This window comes from Dermacentor albipictus, chromosome 4 (genome assembly GCF_038994185.2).
Source record: "Dermacentor albipictus isolate Rhodes 1998 colony chromosome 4, USDA_Dalb.pri_finalv2, whole genome shotgun sequence".
NCBI lineage: Eukaryota > Metazoa > Arthropoda > Arachnida > Ixodida > Ixodidae > Dermacentor > Dermacentor albipictus.
In genome coordinates this window covers 24742574-24766858 of record NC_091824.1, presented here as the reverse complement: position 1 = coordinate 24766858, position 24285 = coordinate 24742574, and the positions used below count along the sequence as shown (strand labels likewise).

Here is a 24285-nt window from a genome sequence, read left to right as displayed (position 1 = left end):
AGTGTGCACACAGAATGCCTGTGGCGTCTGTTCGGCGTCTGCTCCAGTCCAACTTGCACCAGTGCCGTGTCCGCTGCGGGCACTAAATGAAGCTCTCCCACAGCATTACGCGGAAGCTTCAAGACCAGATGAAAAGTATTGAAGGACCCTGTCGATACTTACACCTATACATGGCGCTCGCAACTTATTGTTTTCCTATGCAGACTTGCACAAGAAGCTCATGCGGTCTTTGAATTATGCGAAAATTCAAGAGCTTCCTATGAACTCCGATTTGGAGTAGTCTGATATACACTAAAATGTGTGTTTGGTAACAGTGATAGTGACAAAAAGAACAAAGCATTCATTAGCGTAATTATTAGTTTTGTTTGTGCATTCAATTAACAGAAGCTTTGCAAAATGTAATGCAACATACCACCATTTCACATAGGAAAACTTATAGCACACGAGAACATCTTGATAACGAACTGCGCTTGGGTGAAGCATCGCAAGACATCACTACCAGCGTCCGGTAATTCAGTATTATGTAAATGCCCTTGTCTATACTGGACTACCGGACACGCTAGAACTCCCTCTTGTCAAATCACATATGTATCTGCTGGGTCAAAAAACTAAAAGGTTTGTATCAGTGACACGAGATTAATTTAAGGTCCCTGCATGATAATTTCTTGCATTTGAAAGCATTTAGAAACAAGTGCATGGAAGTGATGCATGGAAGTCTGTTTATCATAGAAAAAGCACCACAGCCTTGAAATAAAAGAATACTTTATTGATGCAACATTCAAAAGCCAAGGAAGTGTAACATTCAGAGTCGACTGGAATGTTTTAATATCACAAATGTGGCAGTTACTGGGCCATATCTCAGTGCAACTTCACTGTGTCTGCTCCTTTAATGGGCTGCATCTAAGGCTTGGGCACAAACTGCACTTTTCAATTATGTGCAATGACAGGTGTAGACAAACCGCAACTTTGTAAACAAACAACAATACAGGCAAAAACAGTGGACAACTACATTGACACTTATGCTTTTTTTTTTTTTGCTGGTTGCCGCTTCGAACAACAATCTCTGCAAAGCAACTTTTGGAGCACTTCTTTAAAAAGTAACATCTGTTAAAGGCGTACTCCAACCAAATTTTGGACAGCATAAGCAGTTTTGTTTCCAGTGTAGATAAAGGGCAGCCTCCCTGTCAGGTTTGTTTGAAATATGCTTTATGTTTGAAATCACGTCGTAAAAACATTGTTGTCTTGGGCTGAGTTTTAACACAGAAAGAATCGCACCATGCACCATCTAGCCCCATTCATCACTTTACTAAATGTTGCAAAATGTTTGTCATATTCACAGAAAAACACTGCCATTACTGTTCACTAGAACTGATACAAGACCTTGATCATCGAGAACCAGCGTGCTGCCTGGACATGATCTCAGAGATCATGTAGCAACTACGGTGTACTAAAAATCTCAGAGGCCATATTCTGCAGTTTTTTAACCACCATGTACCCGATGCATCTGCTTGAGTGCTATTTAAAAGCAGTTAATAGGAAAATTAATCAACTGCCAGCAATTCAACTTTGCTAAGATGTCTTGATAGTAAGTTAAACCTCGATATAACTAACTTCGACATAACCAAATTTTCTATATAACAAAGCATTCAACTTTTCATAACCTCTTGTACATAGGCCACCATATATTTAGAACCTCAATATAACAAACTGTGTTTGCACGCGATTTCAATATAACGAAATTTCGCTGCCACCGCAAAGGAATGCCGAGACAATAAATGGAAACTTCCACGAAAGGTCAAATGATTGTAATGATTGTAAATGACTGTAATCATCAACGCAAACAAAACAAAAGCCATTCTATTTCAGCCTAAAAATTCCAGGACTAATATTACTGACCGTATAGTTTTAGGGAACTCGCATGTTGATATAACCTCCTCGGTTAAATGCCTTGGCATCATTTTTGAGGAACATTTAACCTGGAATAAACATTTCAACATGCTCAGCGGTGAACTTGCAGCGGTAAACTTGCACGCGTCGTGGGTGCCCTTGCAAAGGTATGCTTTTCTCTGCCCACTTTCATCAAGCTATAACTCTCTCTTTTTTTCACACCTAAAATACTGTCACCTTGTCTGAGGCAACACTGCAGGGTCAAACATTACAAAGCTTTCTCTACTACAAAAAAAAAAAAAAGGCTGTGCATGCAATCAGCAACTCAGCCTACGACGAACCCACTGAACCTTTTTTTAAGAAACTTCAAGTTTGTCCTGTAAGCTTACTATTCAATGAATTGCTCTTGCAACGGTACCTTAGGGAAAAAATGCGAGAAAATCACATTACTGAACACCTATCCAACTTATCCAAAAGCATAAAAAAATACAATGCTTGTCATAATGTGACCTCGTTCATACCCCAGACACGCACCAATTATGGTACACAACTTCTCTCCAACTCATTACCATCCTTGTTAAATTAACTTGGTTTTTTATTACTCCCTCCGTTCCTTATGTTTCTCCAGCAATGATGTATGCAAGTTGTATTACATTGCTTTGATTACAATTCTTCACTGCGTATATTTAGATTCCTCTCTTGTCATAGTTGAAATGCTACCTAACAATGTCCGATTGGTGTTTAGAATTCTTTCTTTTTTCTGAGCAACAATGATGATTGTCCTTGTTTGAATAACACTTTCTTTTTTCTCTTTTTTCATTGCATACATTTAGATTCTTCTCTTGCTTTTGTATAATGCTACCTAAGAATGTCCGATTGCTGTTGCTAATTCTTGTTTTCGTTTATTTTGTGCACAAATTTCAAGCCAAATTGACTGGCTTTTTGTCTGTGCCGCGTACATCATGTACAGATGTGAAATAAATTTGATTTGATTGAATTACAAGCAGCTGCTTGCAAAAGCGCCTCTCAACATGAGCAACCATTTAAATAGAGCCGCATCATGCTCCGTATAAAGTCCAAGTGCAATTGAAAGTGTGCGAGGGTGAGACAAGAAAAATGATGGCTTCAGGAATGCTGCCTTCCTGCGCAAGCAAAGCGAAAGAGGAGGAGGGGAGCCAGCTTGCGGTGATCAAGCACGAATGATCAAATGCACGAAGGGACGTGGGGAAGGGGGGGAAGCGTCAGTTGGCGCGCATCTGGGCCGTGCTTGCGCACACTGTAAGGGGGGCTGAGTGCATCACTGCCGCGCACCCTGCTTTAGAGGTAATCGGCCACATGTGCAAAAAGTGGGCGTGCTGAGACAGCATGGCGTCTTGCAAGCTGTCTTCCTGCGCGTTTAGTTTTAGTTGTTATGGAATCTCGAGTTTCGATGACTTGTTGGAGCGAGAGGCAGACGAAGCTGCTGGCGCTTTTCATGATAGCATCGTCCCAGTGCCAACAATGCTATCAGCCGCGGGGGCGGAGTACATGCGAAAGTGCGGCTGGCTTCGCTTAATTCGTACTGCCGTTGTGAAGGTATCGACATGGCATGAAACAGTATCAGTCGTCGCCCACCCTGAATTCATCAAAATGAATTGTTTTTTCATTCAAGTTTCCTTTTTTCGATTGCCACAAATTAGAAAGATACTGCGACCCCTTTCCGTGTATGAAAAACCTATCGATGACTGTACTTATTCGCATAAAAGGTAGAATTTCAATACAAAATTTCGATATATTGAAGAAAATTTGATTTCACCGACTTCGTTATATCGAGGTATGACTTATACACTTAGAGCCAAAATGAAACCTTGTTGCAGCTGGCCTTTAAATTTCTTGCAGCAATAATAGAGGGCAGTTGAGTTTGTCAAAATTATTTTTGTCCACATGGTATGTGATGGCAATACTGTTGAATATTTATGCCGTGCTCTACAGCCTGTCTATAACTGGCTTCTGCAGCCAAACTGCTGACTCCGTCCCCCTAAAATTCAGCCGAAATAGAGGGTTCCACAAGGTATTTTGATTAAACCACACTTGGATGCGGTACTTTCTCACATTGTTGAGAATAACTCATAAGCATCCGTCATCTGCAGACAAGGAATGGACAGCTTTTAACAACACAACCGTGGCGCTCTCTGTTCCCCTAACAGTGATAGACGGCACCGCTACACTCTAAGTTTGCATCCTTTGAGGGTTATTTTCTCCCTAAACAATAATCATAATCGATATTGCATGCATAACGCTTTAACGCTACACACCCAGTGCTTCCAGGTCACTAATGGCATGTGTGTTATTAGCATAACAGAGCATTCTTTACAGGAAAGCAGCAAGCACACAATTTTCAAGGGAACTCAAGCAAGACAGACAATTATTGTTTGTGGACAAAGATCTGTGCTTCTTACACCTGCAAAGGATGTGAAATGTTTTAAAGAGTGCATTTCATTTGCTGAAGCCTTAAGAGAACGCTTTAGCGGGCTCTCATCTAGATGCATGGGAAAGGAGAAATCATATTTCTCGGCAACCACTGCACTAAATTTGATGAGCTTTGTTGCACTTAAAAGGAAAGGTTAAATTCTAGTGACTGTTGGTAGCGAATTTTCAGTTTAGGCTGTTAATTTTTAATAAAGATTGTTGAAAATCTCAAATTTTCAGGAAACAAAACTATGAAGTTTACATCTATGTAACTCGGCAATGAAGAATGATATCACAATTCTATCAAATGCATCTAATAGTACATGTAAAGTGAACAAAATCGATGTATTATACATGGCTCTCAAATATACTGCTAATATGTGACAACATTTACAAAACCCTTGTAAACAATGCAACAAATTCACGTGAGACATTAATTAATATATCAAATTTGTCAACTTTGGATGCTATAACAGATGCATTTTACAGAACTCTGATATCTGCTTTTGGAGCAGAGCTACAGATTTGTAAACTTCTTGTATTTTTTTAAAGCATACCAGTTTTTGGAAATTTCCTTTTAAAGAATTCAGGTCCTAAATCAAAAGTCTGGTTCCAACAGTCACTAGAATTGAACTTCTTGTCTCAAGTACAACAAACTTTATTCAAATCAGCACAGTGGTTACCTCAGAAAAGCGTTTCTACGTTTTACATGTGTTAGAATAAGTGGCACCGGTGAGCGAAAGCTTCCTCTTAAGTTTGCCCCACATCATTGCAGATGACATACAAAGTGTGTCATAAATAGGATAGCCAAATATACACAGTTCTTCCGGAAGCCGCCCGCTTGTTTACACTCACATTTCCCACAAAGGTGGCACTGCGCAGCTGACGCAGCTTAATGCATTACATGCCTGCTTCTTTCCATGATGCTCGAGCTCACGCTGCCCGCGGCAATGCCAGGCAAAAGTTGTAAACTTCTAGTAAAAGAATGGCAACATTATCAGTAATTTCTAGAGCAAAAGCATAAGTGACTAGGCGAGCATACGACTAATAGCATTGCCTGTGGCAATACCACTGTTCTTAGGCCAACTAGGCACGTAATGCTTTGAAACATGGCACTGTATTGTACAGCCCACAAAAAACCACTTCCGTGGAAAATTCAAGCACAAATAAGCTAGCGCTTTGGCTGAAACAGTCACGTGTATCTGGTGCTCCTATTAAGCAGCATTCTGTGGTTATATGATTAATTCCAATGACTATATCCAATTTCTTTTCGTGTTGCAATACGAGAGTGGTCCTAGCACATATGGCCTTTCTTGTCAACAGTATTGTGCAGTCATGACTGGCAGGTGATGAAAGAATAAACAAGCGAGAGGAACCATTACATTATCCCGGCATAAGTGTACTTTACTCTGTCTGAAAGAGACATGTAATGCACACAAACAAGGTATTAGACAAAGTACACCACAAAATGCTACCTCTCAATGAAATTTCATCCTAAACAAGTCAGTGGTACAGCCAGAAGAGCCCTTTATAGCTATCTCCATTATTTATGCAACACCCAGCATCTTTCCTAACGCACACAAGTGAGATTGTCAACATGCAATAGACAAACGAAGAGAGAAAGTTTATTCTGAAGGCTAACGCTGCGTCGTGGTGAAATGTCCTTTCCACAGCAAATTCCTTTCTTTTGTCTCGCGCCTAATATTCTTAGCCTCGACACATTTAGGGTGCTGTGTATTTGAGATTCAAAACAGCTACCTTGAGCTCTTGCACATGTTTATAGCAGAAACTACAAACCTCATACAATGCGCTCCTCTCATAATTGCACAACCGAACGCATGAAAGCAAACACTGAAACGCATCAAACTAAAAATTTGCACTGACACATCTGAAGCTACAACGAAGTGTAAATATTGCTTTCATAACCTCCACCGGATGTTACACAAATTTTATACAATTTCCAAGAAAAATCATGGAGCAAGATGAACATGAGTGCCAACTTGCCCACCTAGCAGCCAACTAATACTCTGGGAATGCGACAAGCATAACCTTCAACAGTGCCTTCACTTGCCTCTTCTCTTACTAAAATCTTCTTTGTAACGTGCTTTCTCCCCTTTCTTGCCACTGTCTGCACCGCTATATGGACAAGGCAGCGAGAAAAAAAATTACTTCCACATGAGACCACACAATTTAGCTGTTTACAAACACTGCGACAGTAGCAAGTTTCCAGCATTCCTCAGAGCGAGTAAGAAAGAGAGCGACGAGCCACGGTAGCGTTGCAATCAAAAGCACACATTTTCAACAGTTTTTCCCTGCAGCTAATGATAAATTACAAATCAAAATCGTTGTAAATTATTTGAAAAATTATCTGTGCTTGAGGCATTATACCCATTTCTTTTATTTGAAAACACAGAAAAGTATCTTAGACATCGTCCCAACTTTACAACATGCTTTTTTTTTTGCAGAATGGTAGGCTGATAGGGCACAGGACCAAAAGTTTCTGAAGGTCGCTGGTTCATTGCCGCAAAGGCACATGCAAAACTTTCTATACCCTTCAGCCAGTTGAACCATAGCGACACCACAAAACCTGGTAGTAATCACGAGAAATGCTCATGCCGTTGCAGTGCGTCACCTCGTAAGCTGCTGGTTGGGAAAACGTGAGCTAGAATGAGTGTGGGCCCGAGAGCTCCTGGTACCGTCTGTGTAAAAAGAGATCAAAGGATCACTGCTTAGCTGTTGCTAGGGGTAGTGGTGCTAAGTTTCAAAGCCAGGTATGTGTTGCTCCTCTAATAAGCAGGGCGCTAGTTGACGGCCTTTTCAGGCAAGTCGGCACTCTACTAGCAAAAACTGCTCAAAGTAAGGGTTATCAACCTAGAAGGATTGAGTCTGCACTTAGGTATGAATATGAAACCACTACAGTGCAGCGATATCCAAGGATCAGAAGCAACTATGGAACAATGCAGCACCCATAATGCAGACAGAGATGAAAATCAAGGCTCTCACTGACATGGCTTGAAAGAAGAGAATTTTTTTTTTGCATTCTGACTCCATCGAAATGCAGCCACCACAGCTTGAAATCGAACCCACAACCTCGTGCTTGGCAGCACAACCACAATTCACCTCTCGAAGCACATAGCCTAACAAGCCCACAGCTGGTAAATAACCTTGCAATGACAATGCTCACAATTCTAATTTCTAAAGCCGAACCCATTGCAGCAAAAGTGAACAAGCCATCCATCAGATTGTACACCACTTTCATGTAGCCACGCAGTTCTTTTCGGTTAAATAGTAAAGTACAGCACAAAATGTCATGTGCCAACACCCCGGCATCGTAAAGATATTTTTCACTAGCTCAAGTTCAACAAGCCATTCTTAGTAAGAAGGCCGCACAACTAGATCAGAGACCGAAGAGCACAATGACTGTTCTGAGCTGTTATATGTGGTGTTCTGTCTTCCTACCTGTCGTGCTGCAGTCTCACCAACTCTGAAACAAGTTGTCTACGTCAAGGTCCTACTACACTAAGCCAAGGTCCTGTTGTACTTGCAAATAAAGGTGTGTCATCACATGGGCATGCACAAATGATGGGACTGCACACTTACTCCACGGGAGGCATCTTACAAAGTGCAACTTCTGTTGAATGTTCATTTGTATACCACCGAACCTACTGTGTGCAACAAGAACTTGACAGGTCAGTAATATTACTCGCATATCACACCTTTATAAGGTGAAATGCTGTTTTAAAGGAGTACTGACACAACATCTTGGACCTCTCATTTCTTTGCTGTTAAATGAAGGTTAAAGAACTGTAAACATACACAGCAAAGCATCAAAGTACCCTAAATAATCTACTATAACGGTTGCTCCTATCACTTAGTTCTGGTTTTCATACTTCAAGTATGGATACATTGTGACACCTTGATACATTTGCCCCACTTCGTTCCTCTGATTGCTGCAGTTGCCGGACACAGGAGCAGCCAGAATGCATGCAGAATTCTTGTCTATTCCTGTATGTGCAATGACCTCACACCTATAGCCTTATCGCTATGCAACAGTGCCTATTTTTCCCTGTGCCATACAATCACAGCAATGACGATGATGCCAGGTCCAGCGTTTCAAGAGAAACTGCAGTATCAAATTAAAATACATAGTTTGAAAATATTTCTCAAGCTTTAACTTGCCAAGTGTTTAACAGGAAAGAAAACTTCAAAAACATGTATCGTAGTTCTTTAAAAGTATACAGTTCTGAGACACTAACCACAACTGTTAGCTGCAAGAGCTAGAGTTCAACACCTCTTCTTCGAGATCCTCACAAAGAGAAAGTGCTTGAGGAATGCAACTTCACTCCAATGCACCTCCATGGTTACAAAATTTTCACTCTGGAACTGTCGTGCAAAGACAAGCACACTGGCTACTTAAGTAATTGGGGGAACACTGCAACTCACTTTCATGAGGTCAAGTGGAAGAGTTTTCTAGAAAGTACGGGTAATAATAAAAAAAAGAAATGGAGAAGCTTCGGGCTGTTGTACAATCTGATGAAAGCCTAATGCTGTGGCTGAAGAAAGTCCAGCTCCGCATAGAATGCTCTCAGCATCGGAAGGTTAGTCACAATATTGGAACCTAAATGGTCTGACTGCTTTAACGCACCCTTATATAAACTGTCTTGTATACCTTGTTGACAACGAAAATCTTTGATTTTACTATTGCCTTCACAGAGCAATACTGCCAGTCAGAACTTCAAACATTTGCACACAGAAAATAATGCATGCACGGAGGAAAGAAAATCACACCACCAAAAATTTTGCATGCACACACAGTCAATGCCTATAAATAAAACGCGCTATCCCATTGGCAACCTGGGACAAAATTTGAAAAATGGCCTGAAACCATTTTAAAGCTTCCCAGTTGCATCGAGAACATTTTGAAAAAGACAACACAATATAGACAGTCACAACACTTGTTGTGGTTGTTCAATACTGTAGAAACATGCACATAAAAATCACAGGTGCCATGTAAAATGTTTATCCACACACATTAAAAATATGTGCACCACGGCAGAGCACCTTCCCTATATGAATGAAAGTATGCTAGGCATGAGGAAATGAATTTGTGATTATGAAGAAATGATTGTGATCACAGGCAAATCCAAACTATGGCACAAGAGCAGCCTCATTTATCTACATGGTGAATATGAAACTTGCACCGTTATTCTTTTTTTTCTACCTCGCACCGGTCACCACCTGGACTGTGCATGTCATCGGGCAATAATTCAACCATCTGCGCCGCACAGCAATGTTAGCATTTGAAAAGTGAGCTGGTTTATGCAAAACACTCCAGGACGCTGGCGTGTAGGGGCGTTAACTGCCCTCAGCGCATCACCTCCAATTACCCAACTCCTTGTGCTTCTCTGACGACCACGACAAAAGACGCGGCACCGGTGTGTAAGTATTGCTTTTTCCCGATCACCGGCCAACGCAGCCAACGGCCAACGCATGCAGTTTGAAAACAAACGCGCAACGCCCGCTCCAACCCACTCTCACGGCAACACCTCGCGTTCACTGCGGCTCAAACCTTCTTCACGGCCAGCGCCAGCTTGAACACGCAGTCGTCCTTCTCGAGCATCTGGACCAGGCGGTCCTCGAACTTGTCCCGGATGCGGTTGAACTCCATGATGTCCGTCGGCTTCTCGGCCAGCCAGAATTTGTCGAACTCGAAGAACACGTAGCAGTACACCCTGTGGAAGTCGTCGACGTGCGGCCTCTCGGCGACCGCGTTGTACACGTGAGACTTGAGCTTGCCCTTGACGAGCAGGTGGTACAGCAGGCTCGTCAGGTTGATGCCCACGATGGCGAACGAGTAGCCGAACTGCGGGTGCAGCGAGTGGGACAGGACGTGGCGCGCCACCTCGGTGTACTCGGTGGCGAAGAAGACCAAGTTCTCCAGCCCGAGCATGCCCATCCCGCGGAAGTCGGTGCGCGGGTCCTCGCCCTGGAAGCCCACCTCGGTCCACTGCTTGGACACGGGCCCGCGCAGGTGCTCGTCCGGCCGCAGCAGCTTCCACAGTCGCAGCAGCTTGCTCAGGTGCTCGGGGTCCTGCGCCACGAACTGCGTCTTGCGCAGCAGCTCCACCTCGTAGACGAGCTGCCTGTAGCCGCACATCTGGAGCATGCTGGTCCGGAAAGAGCGCACGAATTCGCGGTGCACCTGCGTGTTGATCTTCTTCACGTACGCGACGCCTATGACGGCGTACTCGACGGCGTTCGCGCACAGCTCCTTGGTGAAGCGGCCTTCGTCGGCGAGTTGCATGAGCCGATCGTATATGGTTCGAACGGCCGGGGTGCGCGACATCTGCAAGCTCCACTCGAGCTCGCGGGTGCGCTTGCATCCCCGCTCGGTGCCATAGCAAATGCGCTGCAGCTCGCACAGGCGAGTCAAACTACGGAGAATCCACTTGACCGTTGGCCGTATTTGCATGTACAAGAAGGCCGCGATGCGACTCAGTAGGGCCCACATCGCCGCTCCAACACGGCGAGCACTTGGCACGCGCAGCACACGACGACCGACGGATCTAACCTACGAGGAGCCCAGCGCAACCGACCCAGCGCTACGCTCGACTTTTCACCTGTTCAGCATACCTGGTGCTCGGCGTGGACCCGAGGCGAAGCGCACGCTCGTTAGCTCTTTGAACTGGTAGGCACGACAAAGAATCAGATCGCGAAGCAACTCGACACGGTATTCGCAGAGCATAAGTTGCGTGAAATAACGGCTGTAATAACATTTGCCATCATCCAACGCCGTCCGACAACATAAGAAAACGAATTTTGTCCGTTGTTTTGATTTTGACGTTGCCAGACTAAAAAACAGGTGAGGCTGTGAACACATAGAGTTGCAACTCTATTGTTTTAGCTTTTTACTTAAATTACACAAGTATACTAAAATTATTGTATTATAAAGGAATGTTCTTGTCTTATTACAAAAAAAAATTAAAGCAAATGTATAAATTACAGCTTTATTGATGATCTACGCACAAGTCATATCCAGTATAATCCGAAGCATTGTGCTCACTGAAAAAAGCGTCCGCTCTCGAAACAACGTGAGTCGTCGTGCACGAAAACTGTTTCAACCTATGACGATGATCGTCGTTATTTAACGCTGATATGACGGAGCTTTTAGCTTTTCACTAAAAGTGCATGTTGCAATGAATGCATTCTACCGACATTTTAGGAGCGCGGTACGGTACCTGCCGTTGTCTAGTCGGATGTCTGGCGCGAAGCGGGCAGCTCGCGTTAGGCGCACCATGCATATTTCGGCTAAACTGAGTAATGAAGACCATGAACTTGATAACGGATCATCTTCTGATTCTGACGAACTCGATGCACTCTTAGCAAAGTACCCTCACAAAACTGTTTTGATACCTGACGTCTCTGACATGCAGCTTCAGCGGTTGCTGTCCTCGCAGACACCGTCGGTAAGTTACGTTCGTCGCACGCTTTCAATTATGATGCGATGTTTAGTTCGCGAAGTTTTGTTGAAATTATACGGGGGTAAATTGAAAAGAAAGAGGCACCAGCGCTACAGTCCTATCCCCTGTCAGGGTAACATTTAGCAGACGTGTTGTAACTTTGGCGCATTCGCCGAAGAGCGCGGAGGCCGAGCTCACTGTGGCACCGACGTCAAACAATGTTCCACTGAATCAGTGTGGACACTGAGGTGCTGACAGTGATGCCAAATTAGAGGTCGGCGTGAGAACGATAAGAGAGAGGTCTTCCCAGAACTTCAGGAAAGCCGCCAGGACCTGGAGGAGCTTTACTTTCTGGCGAGCTTGGGCTCTTGACCTCTCCCGGGTCATCAGAGAAATACTGGGTCTAGTATGCTTGTTTCTCTCTTTCCAAGATCAGCTTGGGGGGGGGGGGGGCGCATGGGCTTTGACTTTGTGTCAAACCGGTTCTCCTGGGAAGTTGTGCCGATACGAACCAATGGGCTTGTTGATTGGAAAATTACCTGTTTCTCTAGCGAGGGATCTAGGGAAGACTGATGCATTTTAAGAGACATCCTCAGTGTGTAGTGTGTGCTCTCCCAGAGCGATGTAGTCTGCTCTGTCATGTAGCTTGTAGCTGTGCACTACGTGCACTGCGCTCGATGATCCCGCCAGTACTAGCATATACGTTTTCTTGTAAATACCAATTTAAAAAAAAGCTATTGAGTCCAGTTGGATTTTTTAATGGGACCCAACTGGTTCCAATCGGACGCCATTGGAGGCCCAAGTTCCAATTGGACATCATGAGAAGTCCAGTTAGCTCCAGTTGGACATTCCTGGAGCTTGGTATGTCAAATGGTCCCAAATGGACCCAATGGGAAGTCGAAGAGTAATCTTGCGAAACAACAGAATAGTTGATAATAATAATATCACAATTATAATGTTAGTTTTAAAGTAAAAGATATTTGTATTTTGGTGTGATCAATGGAGAGAGGCATGTAGCTTTCTGTAAGCTAAATATTTATCTTGACATTTATTAGTACTGGGTCAACCAAATTTTGCTCCCATATATAGTACCTCATGTGCATCTCTCTAAGTGAAGTGGTGAGTGTTAGGTATGTCAATGAAGAGAATTGCCGTAGTGTGTTCATGTATGAGTGTGCTTCTTGGAAGGAGTTTCAGGTATAGCTGTGTCACATCAAGGTTAAGGCCAATGTAGGATTTTTTTTTTCCTTTCCTTCAGTCTTCATGTTGATCTAAAGTCTAATTCAGAGATTATATGGGTCCAATTGTGTTAAAAAAAACAATTGGTGTCACAAAATACTATTGAAACTATCTAATTAGTTCCAGTTAGAAATTTCCAACTGGTTTGAGCAATTTTTTTTTTACTGGGATTGCCTCTTTTTCCTCATGTGAATAAACCCCCTGTTATAATCCTCCAACCTCCCAACCTCGTACTCATCACTAAGTTGGCAACTCTCGTCTACAAAATTACGGACGATGGTGTGGGCCCGCTTAGCCTCTGCATGACGCCCTGGTGGCGTAGCCTAGAGCGCGAGCCTCTGTGGGACGCCGGACTCCGAAAACATGACACACCCGAATCCTACTACTGGCGGCAGCGGTTGGCTTACCTCACGAACCTCTGGATTTTGTGACCGACCGGTATTCCAATCAAGTAGGGGCACATTGGAATAACCACCTCTTGCAAGTGATGATACGGTGAAGAAGGACTGGTGACATAATGCTGCTTCTGTGGGTAGATCTTTGGTTTTGGCTGTAAGACTTACCAGGCTTCAATTTCTCTGGTTTAATAGATTTGAATCGCTGGACACCTTTTACTTGTGTTCTGATTTGCATGGGTCAGTAAGTATTGTGTGACAGCAGAGCCAAGGCTTAAAGTAGCGACCATGGTCCTATTGTGTTTGACGAGAGCTAACCGCTTAAGGTAGCAGTAGAGGAGGACTTGAAGGAAGCTGAGATTCTAAAACCATTCTCCGAAGTGTCAATGATTTTAAAATCATACATCTCCGTTACAGAATTCTAAGCAAAAGACAGCAACAGGAAGCAATTAGGCAAGAACAGGAAGAAACTGAAAAGAATTTCACAGGAAAACAATAGGCTAGAAGAAAGGGTAATAATGAGGCAGGGAATGCCCGTATTGGACAAAAATATTGAGTGGTTCGAGCAGGCAATTGAACAAAAGCAACTGCAACTTGAAAAATTTGTAATATTGAATCTGGAGGACAATCCCACCACTGTCAACCAGTTGTTGGATCTTGCCGTTGAGTGCGGGAGTTGGCCGACGTTGAGGAGGATCTTAAGATGAACCTGGAGGTTTATTTACATTATTTACAGTTAAAACACTAAGTAATTAACAGTCATAAAGTCATTGATGGCCGGCAGCAAATCGGACGCTGCGGCCCGTGACAAGAAGCACGAAAGAAATGAATGAATGAGGGAATGTGCTCTCTGGTTCCTGTCTCTTGCTTTTAACCCCTTCGGTGTCTAGGGGTCACGTCATTTTCGGCCGGTCGTCGAGCCCACTCAGGTGTCGTCATTTTCCTCCAATGGTAGGCGCCCGTGCAAGTGCTGTCACATTCGGCCAATGGTGTCGCTCCAAGGGCTCCACTTTTCGAGGGATGACTTGCCACCGGTATTGCCTCCTGGTCTGCAAGTGTCGTCACAATCGGCGGGTGGGGGTTCCGAGGGCTTCACGGTGGCTTACTCACGGGTGACTTACAGCCAGCGTTGCCTTGGTGTTGCATCACCGTCTGAAGGCGCTCAGCTGGAGGAGACAGGTTGTTTTCGAATGAGCTTTCAGAGCTGCAAAGCAGCTTTGCTCGGGACTAGGATCAACTACCTAGAACCGTGCCAGGCTCCTGTTGCACTTTCGGGAAGAGTCAAGCAGTGGGACAATAGCTCCATGTGCTGCGCCTCGAGTTGGGGTCGTCAGCTTGTCTGACAGGTCCAGGAATGTGTTAGACGCGCTTCTGCGCACTTTAATTGGGTGCGACGGCGATTCGATGTGGTCTGGTGGACTCTAGTGATGTCAGGAAAAGGGTCCGTATCTAACAGTATGTAGAATGTAGTGAAAGTGGGAGCAAGTCACTAGGAGGTTTTTGTCAAGAGCCAAAGAGAGAACTTGTACCTGTGAGGTTAGCAGCACATTCATAGGTGAACTGAAAGTGTTAACTGCTAATGATGCCTTAGTGGCAACAGAGGCCATTGGAGGCCATAGTGAGAACGAGGTGCTGGGCCAACAGAGTACTGTAGAAACAGCTAAGCCAGCTGTGATTGAATTGACACAGTCACCGTTTGTGTGTGTCTTGGGTATTGCTAACAAGGTCATTAATGGAGTACAGAGTACTGCTGACCCAAGAGACGTGGGCACCCATGTTGCGAGTCAGGGCTGCATGCCAAAGTGCAGTGCAAGCTGGACGATCCAGTTGAGTGCAGTTGGCTGGAGTGTGAGCTGCATAGCTGAAAGGGAGACAGCAGCATTGTTCTGGGATGAGTGAAGCTGTCCACCAATCTAGGTAGCCAAACGAGTGGTGATTTAGATACAAATTATTCAGACAGTGTGGGTGAGACAGTGATCGAGACAGACGAGTTGTGATGCCAATGCAGAATGTAAGCTGGACAATACAGTAGAGGGAATTTCACAGGATTGTGAGTTGCGTAGCTCAAGTAAAGACTGCTGCATTGTTCCAGAGTCAGTGAAGCTGTCTGCCACTCAAGGCAAAAAGAAAGATGATTTGATTGAAAATCACTCAGACTGTACAGGTAAGACAATGATCCGGACTGACGAGATGTGTGAGTCACGGTCAGCACGAGGCGTGAGTAGATGGTTTAAAAGTGAGCACTAGGAAGAAACACCAGAGAAAAAAAACATTGTAAAGGTCAGCATGTAGTGAAGAATGCAGCTTAGCCGAAGACAGCGAAAGATGCAGAGAGACAAGGCGCAGTTGTCGTTTACAGGGTGTTCATTCCAAGCACGTCTGAGCCACCGGACAAGAAGAGACACTGAAGCATGTTCTAAGCGGACAAAGGGCATGGAGCATTTATGTTTCCCTCATTCTTTTCAGGGTGCAGCATGCATTGCAAAGGAGCACGAAGTGGCTGGTCAAGATGAGGTAGTAGGGAAACATAACATAGTCAGCCAAGGTCATGATGCCAGTATGTCACCAATGCACAAATTGGCAGGGGACTGTAATATCTGGAAAGATCTGGTGGAGTGTCAGGCCTATTGTTGTTCCTGGCTAGCCAGAACAGCTTTCAGGGCACGACCACCTCGAGTACAGCCCAAAAGTATGAGTCTGTCGTAATATAATTGGAGCAATAGAAAAAAGGAAAGGTTCTGTAGAAACAAACACTTTGTTTTGTGCTTTTCCTTTTGAGCATGTGAGAAGCTTTGCGATTTATTTAAGACTGGAGTTGCGTTCAAGAAGTAAATTATGAGCTTTGTTGGGGATTTCGTTTGAAAAGCTCCAAAGTTTGAAAGATGTGTCTTGCGTGAAGTTTTAGTTTTGCTAAGTGTCCGTTGACGAGTAGTTAGGCTTTCTTTTTTTTTGTGAATGACTTGAAACATCAAGGCTATTTGTTAAAAGTGCAAGTTTTTCTTCTAAGGTTAAGCATGTTGGTTATCAGTGAGTGCATAATTTGTTCTGAGAAGCATTGATACTGTTCCATTAGCGCATGTCCTGTGCAGATGAAAGGAAGCAATGTTTGTGGCTGGGCCTCTCGGGTGTGTTTAAGGTGGCAGTGTTCCGACTTTTCTCTGAAGCATGCATGAAAGTAGGTATGAGTAGACACATCTCTTAAGGCTCTTTTGAGTGCGTAAGTTACGTATGTTTAGTTTTGTGGTTTCTTTAAGGTGTATCCTGCATGGACAGAAAGGAAAGAAGTGTGTGTAGGCATTAGGAAATCTATACACGGGGTGCAGGTATGCGTTGATGTGCGACCACAAAGCTAGCGCGATTTTCATTACGTGTCCGTTGAGTTGATGAGGCTGTTCAGTGGCACCAGTACGTGTGATATGTAGTACACTCTGGTAAGAGTATGAGCAGGTTGTTAATTAAGCCTGTTGTACATATACCTTTGCTCTCGTGCAGTGCGACAGTCAGGTTTGGTTGAACTCAAAAGGAACGTGAGTGCTTGCTTTAGTGGCACATAATTTCGTGGTCGAAATTTTCAGTTCCCAGTTGAGCGGCTTTTATTGAAATTTTAGTATGAATCCTGGTGAGTTAGCAGCCGATTGTGGGCCTTTGCATGCTGTGTGGTACTGTGTTGCTGGGATCAAGTCTTCCATGCCGGTCGTTGTAAGATGGTTGGAAGCATTTGGAGTTCGCAGTTATTGAAGAGAGCCAAGCTATCTTCTTGGCCACCAGCCATTCTCATCCCGCCCAGCCGTTGTCAGTGCTGGTCAGTCGAGGTTTCCCGGGGTGCGGAGGAGCTGTTGCATTTGGCTTATTTGCTGAAGAGTTGAGGCCAGGGTCATTGTGGTACCGAGATCAAACATTCCACATAGTCAACATGGGAACTGAGATGCTGACAGTTATGTTAAGAGATTGGCGTGAGAACGAGATGATGGAGGTCTTCCCAGAACTTCAGCGAAAGTTGCCAGTGCCTGGAGAAGCTTTACCTTCTGACGAGCTTGGGCCATTGACCTCTCCCCAGTCATCAAAGAAACACTGGGTCTGGTATGCTTGCTTCCCCCTCTCCAGGATCAGCTTAGTGGCAGTGCGTGGGCTTTGTGTCAACCTCAGCTTCGGACAGCAGAATGACCGCAGCCGAATGTATCGGCGGGGCACTTCGACTTGACTGATTTCAAGGCACTTTGCTGTGTGCACACACAGTGCTCACTCTCTTCCACTTTCCTCTTTCTATTCCCCTTTCCACTCCCCCGAATGTATGGTAGCAAACTGCACTGTCGTTTGGTTGACCTCCCTGCCAGTCTTCTCCTTTCTTTCTCTCTCTTTTCTCCTCAGGGGCTTTGCTGATATGAACCACTGGGCTGGTTGATTGGAACATTACCCATTTCCCTAGCGAGTGATTTAGGGAAGACAGAGGCTTTTTAGGAGATATCCTCGGTGTGGAGTGTGCTCTCCCAGAATCATGTAGTCTACTCTGATATGTAGCCTGTAGCTGCATGCTGTGTGTACTAGCACTATGCTCGATGATCCCACCAGTACAAGTATGCCTTTTTCTGTAAAATAAGTTTGCCCTTTTTCCCCATATTAATAAACCACCTGTTCTAATCTTCCAACCTCCCGACCTCGTACTTATCAACGAGTTGGCAACTCTCGTCAACAAAATTATGCACAATAGCATAGGCCCGCTTAGTCTTCTTATGATGCCCCGGTAGCGCAGGCCAGCTACCCTTTTGAAATGCACCAGCGGCATAGGCTAGAACGCAAGCCTCTGTTTGATGCGAGACTCTGAGACCACGACCCCCCCGAATCCTACAGTATGCTGATGCTTTGATTTCATTTTATATTGTGTCAGAAGTGTAGCATATCTGTACACACATTATGACCTCGCGGGAAATCGTGGAGGCTGCATGACTGTCAATCTTCCAGAATTATTTGTCAAGTTTACAACTTTGCGCTAGTTTCCCATCATTATGGAGGTTGTGTCAAATTTAGCGAAAAATAAATTCTGTTACCGAAAAAGATTTGCCTATCGGTGTCCGAACATTCCATTGGAAGCTTTTTAAATGGTCGAAAGGCATCAGAGGGGCACTTGCTTTGAGCAACCCCCTGAAGAAAGCGTAATCGGCTGCATCAAATTTCCTGGTACAGTCACCGTGACCTGAAAACTATGCGTCCTTGTGTGCTGCTCTGAAAACTATGTGTCCTTGTGTGCTGCTGTTCCAAGTTATCTGTTGCTTGTGTTTAGCATATAAAGGTAAAAGTTACTTGGAAGTGTGTGTGTATTTCTCACAAGGCTTGTTTGGAGCAAGATTGGAAAAAAAAAGGTTGTGTACCATCTCCCCCCCCATTTCAATGTCATGTCCAGTGATTTTACAAATTTTTATGTTTACAGATTCGGAGGTATGAGGCTGAGTCTCAAGCTCTCGTGTTTGCTAAGGCAGTGCATTTAGCCTGTTTGTTTGTTTTCCTCTCTTCGTTTCCTTCTCTTCACCATTCCTCACTGTTTCTTTCTAGGAGCTGTTTTCATGTGTATCCATGCTTGGGATACCATGTCCACTGGTGTACGCTGCGCAAGCTGTCGTGACCCTGTGGGATCTCAAGAAAGTCTCAGACTCCATGAACGAGACCTTCGATACAGCAGCAGCATTTTCCTCGCCAGGCTTCAGTGCTTTGGCGGATCAGCTTCATCGCGAGTGTCATTCACTTAGCAACAGCTGCCTCACTGCCGTGCTGGTGTCACTGAAGAGGCTCTTTCAAGAACCTTCAATTCCTGTTTATCATGCGCTGCTTAGCGAAGCCGCCTCGCGGTGCTCGTCCTTTAACATCCAAGATCTTTCGCGGTTCATTGTGAGCCTAAACCAATCTAGGAATGTCAGTCTTGCATATCAGTGTCTTGCTGTCTCGCGGTTACAAGAGTTGCTTCCATCTTGCAGGACAGAGCAAGAGCTCAAGTATGCTGCAATTTCGCTGAGGCGTCTACTGCACCTATCATCACCATCTCTCATTGCTGCTTTCTGTAGTAAGGCCTCCGAGATTCTAACCCCTGCATCACATGCTCACACACTTTTCCGTAGCTTGCCAGTTATGCGTCATGAGCCTCAACACAGTTTCTGTGACAGTTGTATGTCCAAAGTCCTCACATATGTCGACCCACTGATAGCATCTTTTGACACAAAGGACCTTGCATCTCTTGCTGACATTATAGCTGATGCTCATTGCAATGCTAGTAACACATTAAAGTTGATCAGGGAACGAGCGCGCCAGCTCTACGAGCAAGCACCGTCTGTGTCGGCTGCGCATTCTCTCATCATGGGCCCTCGGCTGCAGCAGCCAGAACGCCAGCAGCTTGAAAGTTCTCTTCGCAAGTTTTTGGCAACGGGCCTCTCGCACCGCAGTGTCGTGGACTTTGCAGACATCGTCACATGGCTTCCCATCACCAGTTTCGATTTGTTGACTACTTTCTGGAACTTAGCGGCAGACCTGTCCAACCCATCGCTGGTGATACTCATAAGGCGTTACTTTTCTTGCTACCAGCAGACACGCTTTCGTAGCGAGCCTTTCGAGTCTGTTGTGCTGGAGTGGAGCAGAGAAGAATTGGAGAGCTCGTGGAAACTCGGAACGGTAGCTCTGGCAGCACAATTCATGCTAACGTTCAGACCATCAGAGCTGAGCCCTGAAAACATGAGCCGACTCAGTTCATTGCCAGGGCGGTTTCAAAGCTGGTCTCTGTTAGAACTCTCCCTTGGCCTGAAGGCAGCGGAACGGCCATCAGTTACATTGCTAGGGAGGACTGCTCTTTCCCCCATGCTCATGGACTTGAAGACTGACATTCATGGGGAGGTCCGCAGAAGAGTGGAAACAGTGCAAAACCTAGCCGAGCTCACTACGCTGGCTGTCTGCAATAAAGTGTTGTGGTCATCAAGGGGTCATCACATCCAGCTGAAGGAGTCTATCGCTGCAAGGTGAGCCACTTTACATGCCATTTGCTTTTTGTGCACGCAGTATGTGTTCGAGGCACTCATCCTGTTGAGCTTCCTACAATTACCACTAGGGAAAAGTGGCGCTACTGTGCCATCGCATGCAAGGAATTGCTTGAAAAGGGAGGCTTTAGGCTGGCATCCCTTTCAGAGAACCAAATACTGCAAAGAATGGATAACAGGTTTATAATACCTAAAGGTTTACTTTCAGTTTCGCATATACGCATGTGCAGGAATTCATGAACATCTGACTTCCAATCCCAGGACGCATGGTTAACGAAGGGACGATGACAGGAATTGAATTATTGCTGATTCACACTGTCATTATTAATTTGTTACCCGCATGTCTAACAATTGGTTGTCATGTCTTCGTGAATTTCTGTATACTATTATGTACTGTATTTATGAACCTGACAATAACCTGTAATCCATCCTCTGTTAATTCCTGTGTTGTGGTCGCTTCAATATGAATTTCCAACTAGTGTGTATATTCTGTTGACTCTTGGAGAGTCAAAACGACTGAATGAAAGTGAAAGGTGCAGTGAGCAATACACTTTCTGTGGTATGCGTTAAGACTCTAGTCAAACAGTGTGTTACATGCTGGCTTCGCTATGTATTTCCTTGTAAGCAATTCTTATTAAAGTGTAAGCCCTCATGCTAAGATGGGACGTCCATTTCAGTTCAGTTTATTCAACATCATTACATGGTGTCAAAAGCACAGACAAAAAAGACATTTTGATGAATGGCGCAACGAAGTCTGTGCCCCCGGTGGCACACAGCAGAATACAACATTGATGTGCATGCGAATTTGTAATCCACTGACAGCGTGGCATTTGATGCAACCTGAAATATAAAGTTTGAGTAAATATAAAGCGTTTGTGCAAATGAATGTTTCAGACGCTAGTGATGCAGCAGCTGTTCCGTTAAAGGCTTTTTGCTTTCAGGTTCCGTGAGTCATTTTGAAACTACTGGCTCGGGTTTTCTAACTGTGAGGGCAGAACTCTACTAACTGAGGCCGCAAGCAAAATAATGAAGTGCCTCCTGCGAGATTTGAGCAAAAGAGTTTTTCTCTTGCACATTTGCAGTGCTGATATAGCGGGGCTCTTGGTGGCTGGTAATTGTGTGAGCTACTATTGAAGAACTATGTGGCATTTTTGTGACGCTGTTGTTGGCAGTGACACTGTCAATGCTTCTGACATTGTTTATCACTAACTGCTTCATTCTTGCTGCATCCTGCATTGTCGCTATGTGTTTCATATGAGGCTAACTGTCATGTAGGCCACTTTTGTGTTGCTGAAGCTGTTTCCATGAGCGTGACAAAGAATTACATGCAAACACAACAGCATCTCGTTGAGGTCAGTTTCTCTGCAAATCGTCATCTGCCACTGTATGGGTTGTTCTGACCTCCGAAACACATGTGCAGACACTACCACTCTTGGAGCTTCTAAAGTGCAATACCTTGCTCTAATTGCCAAGCGCAATTGTATGTATAATATTGTTGCGGGATAGCAGCAGTGCTTAGCGCATCTGCATCATAGATAAACATTGCTGTAGGAACATGGCCTCGTAGCCCAGTGGTGGCACTTGTGAGCGAAGTGTTTTATTTTTTCTCGACCCTATTGTGATAGTAAAACTCACCATTAGGAGGTGGCCTGACAACAACAAGGTAACGTTGATAATGACAACAGTCATAATTCTTCATCACCATCATCAGCCTATCTAAAGTCCACTGCAGGACGAAGGCCTCTCCCTGTGATCTCCAATTACCCCTGTCCTGCGCCAACCAATTCCAACTTGCGCCTGCGAATTTCTTAATTTCATCACCCCGCCTAATCTTCTGTCACCATCGACTGCATTTTCCTTCTCTTGGCAACCATTCTGTAACCCTAATGGTCCACCGGTTATCTAACCTACGCATTACATGACCTGCCCAGCTCCATTTTTTTCTCTTAATGCCAGTTAGAATATCAGCTATACCCGTTTGCTCTCTGATCCAAACTACTCCCTTTCTGTTTCTTAACATTATGCCTAGCATTCTTTGTTCCATCGCTCTTTCTATGGTCCTCAACCTGGTCTCAAGCTTCTTTGTCAATCTCCAAGTCTCTGCCCCATATGTCAGCACCGGTAAAATGCACTGATTGTACACCTTCCTTTTCAATGATAATGGTAAGCTTCCAGTCAGGAGCTGACAATGTCTGCCGTTTGTGATCCAACCCATTTTTATTCTTCTATGAATTTCCTTCTCATGATCAGGGTTCCCTGTGGTTAACTGACCTAGGTAGACGTGCTCCTTCACAGAATCTAGAGGCTCACTGGCGAACTTGAACTCTTGTTACCTTGCCAGACTATTGATCATTATCTTTGTTTTCTGCACGTTAATCTTCAAGCCCACTGTTACACTCTCTCTGTTAAGGTCCTCAATCATTTGTTGTAACTCGTCCCTAGTGCTGTAGAACAGGACAATGTCATCTGCAAACCGAAGACTGCTGAGCTATTCGCCGTTGATCCTTACTCTTAAGCCATACCAATTTAATAGCTTGAATACTTCTTCCAAGCATGCAGTGAATAGCATTGCAGAGACTGTGTCTCCTTGTCTGACCCCTTTCTTTATAGGTATCTTCCTTATTGTGGAGAATTGGGGTAGCTGTGGATACTTTGTAGATATTTTCGAAGATATTTACGTAAGCCTCCTGTACTCCTTGATTACATAATTCCTCTATGACTGCTGGTATCTCTACTGAATCAAATTCCTTCTGGTAAGCTATGAAAGCCATATAAAGAGGCTTATTGTACTATTCAGATTTCTCGATTACCTGATTGATTACATGGATGCGATCCATCGTACGGTATCCCTTCTTGAAGCCAGCATGTTCCCTTGGTTTAATGAAGTCAAGTGTTGCTTTTATTTTATTGGAAATTATCTTGGTGAATATTTCATACAATACTGGAAATAAGCTAATGGGCCTATAATTTTTTAACCTTTTAATGTCTTCCTTTTTGTCGATTAGTATAATGTTGGCATTCTTCCAGTTCTCTGGAACCCTTGCAGTTGTGAGACATTTCGTATAAAGGGCCGCAAGCTTTTCAGTCATCATTAGAATAACGGAATGGACAAATGGATGGACAAGGCAAAGCCGGTTTGTAGCACTTGTTCTGGTCGGCCATTTACCCCACGGCAACAGTCAGTCACGGAGAACTAATAATGGTGAACGAGCCGGCGACCTCATCAAAGTCGTCCTCAGCTGGGATGATTAATGGCCACCAGTAGGGTTCTGCTCATCCACCTAAACTACTGTGTCCGTGCCGGAGAAGGAGCCAGTGTGTCTCTGCCCTCCCCTGTTTGTGCACAGTGATGTGCGTAGCTCTCTTCAGAGGGTAAGGGCTGTGAACCTCCGAATTGGTGGGGCATGATGTTACCCATCTCCTGACGTCGGATTGGAGGAAGGCGACTGGACAATGACAACATAAGGGTTAAAAAGAGAGATGGACGCTCGGAGAGATTGGCTGCTAGAACTTGATCATGAACTTAGTTTTCTGTACTTCTTGCATAACTTTTACACATAATGTAATGTGAATGTGTGTGTTTAAACGTCTTGGATATTGGGCCCAGCCCCGCGTTCCCTTGCTCCTTCACACTGAATGAATACCAGAAATCTTCAGACCTCAGTCGCAACACACGCAACTGCTGTCACAGTAAAACCTGGGGGCCATTCAGCACCTAGTAATGGAATGTGAAAATCATCGTTCAGCTAGAATGGAGTGGAAGATCCACTTCACAGAAGTGCGGGTGTTCAAAGCATTTTACACCGTTAACTGGTCGGTGGTGCAGATCACCAGAGATGGTAC

General features: G+C 44.5%; 2 protein-coding genes across 2 annotated transcripts in view; one reads left to right on the top strand and one right to left on the bottom strand.

Moving 5' to 3' along the window:
• Positions 1 to 745: 745 nt before the first annotated feature.
• On the bottom strand, positions 746 to 11186 carry LOC135919241 (ELMO domain-containing protein 1). Its single transcript, XM_065452942.2, has one exon. The coding sequence runs from the start codon at positions 10844 to 10846 to the stop codon at positions 9899 to 9901; it is 948 nt and encodes a 315-aa protein (XP_065309014.1). The 5' UTR covers positions 10847 to 11186; the 3' UTR covers positions 746 to 9898.
• A 185-nt stretch (positions 11187 to 11371) lies between these two features.
• The window catches only part of LOC135919226 (FAST kinase domain-containing protein 1, mitochondrial-like), a 73112-nt gene continuing 60198 nt past the window's right edge, over positions 11372 to 24285 (top strand). Inside the window, exons 1-3 of the mRNA XM_065452929.1 lie at positions 11372 to 11426; positions 11769 to 11801; positions 18977 to 20424. Coding sequence (XP_065309001.1) covers positions 18998 to 20424 — 1427 coding nt within the window. The 5' untranslated portion in view covers positions 11372 to 11426; positions 11769 to 11801; positions 18977 to 18997. The remainder of the gene's footprint in view (positions 11427 to 11768; positions 11802 to 18976; positions 20425 to 24285) is intronic.

Excerpts from the sequence above, each read along its gene's own strand:
- LOC135919241 (XM_065452942.2), bottom strand. The coding sequence starts at position 10,846 with ATGTGGGCCCTACTGAGTCGCATCGCGGCCTTCTTGTACATGCAAATA.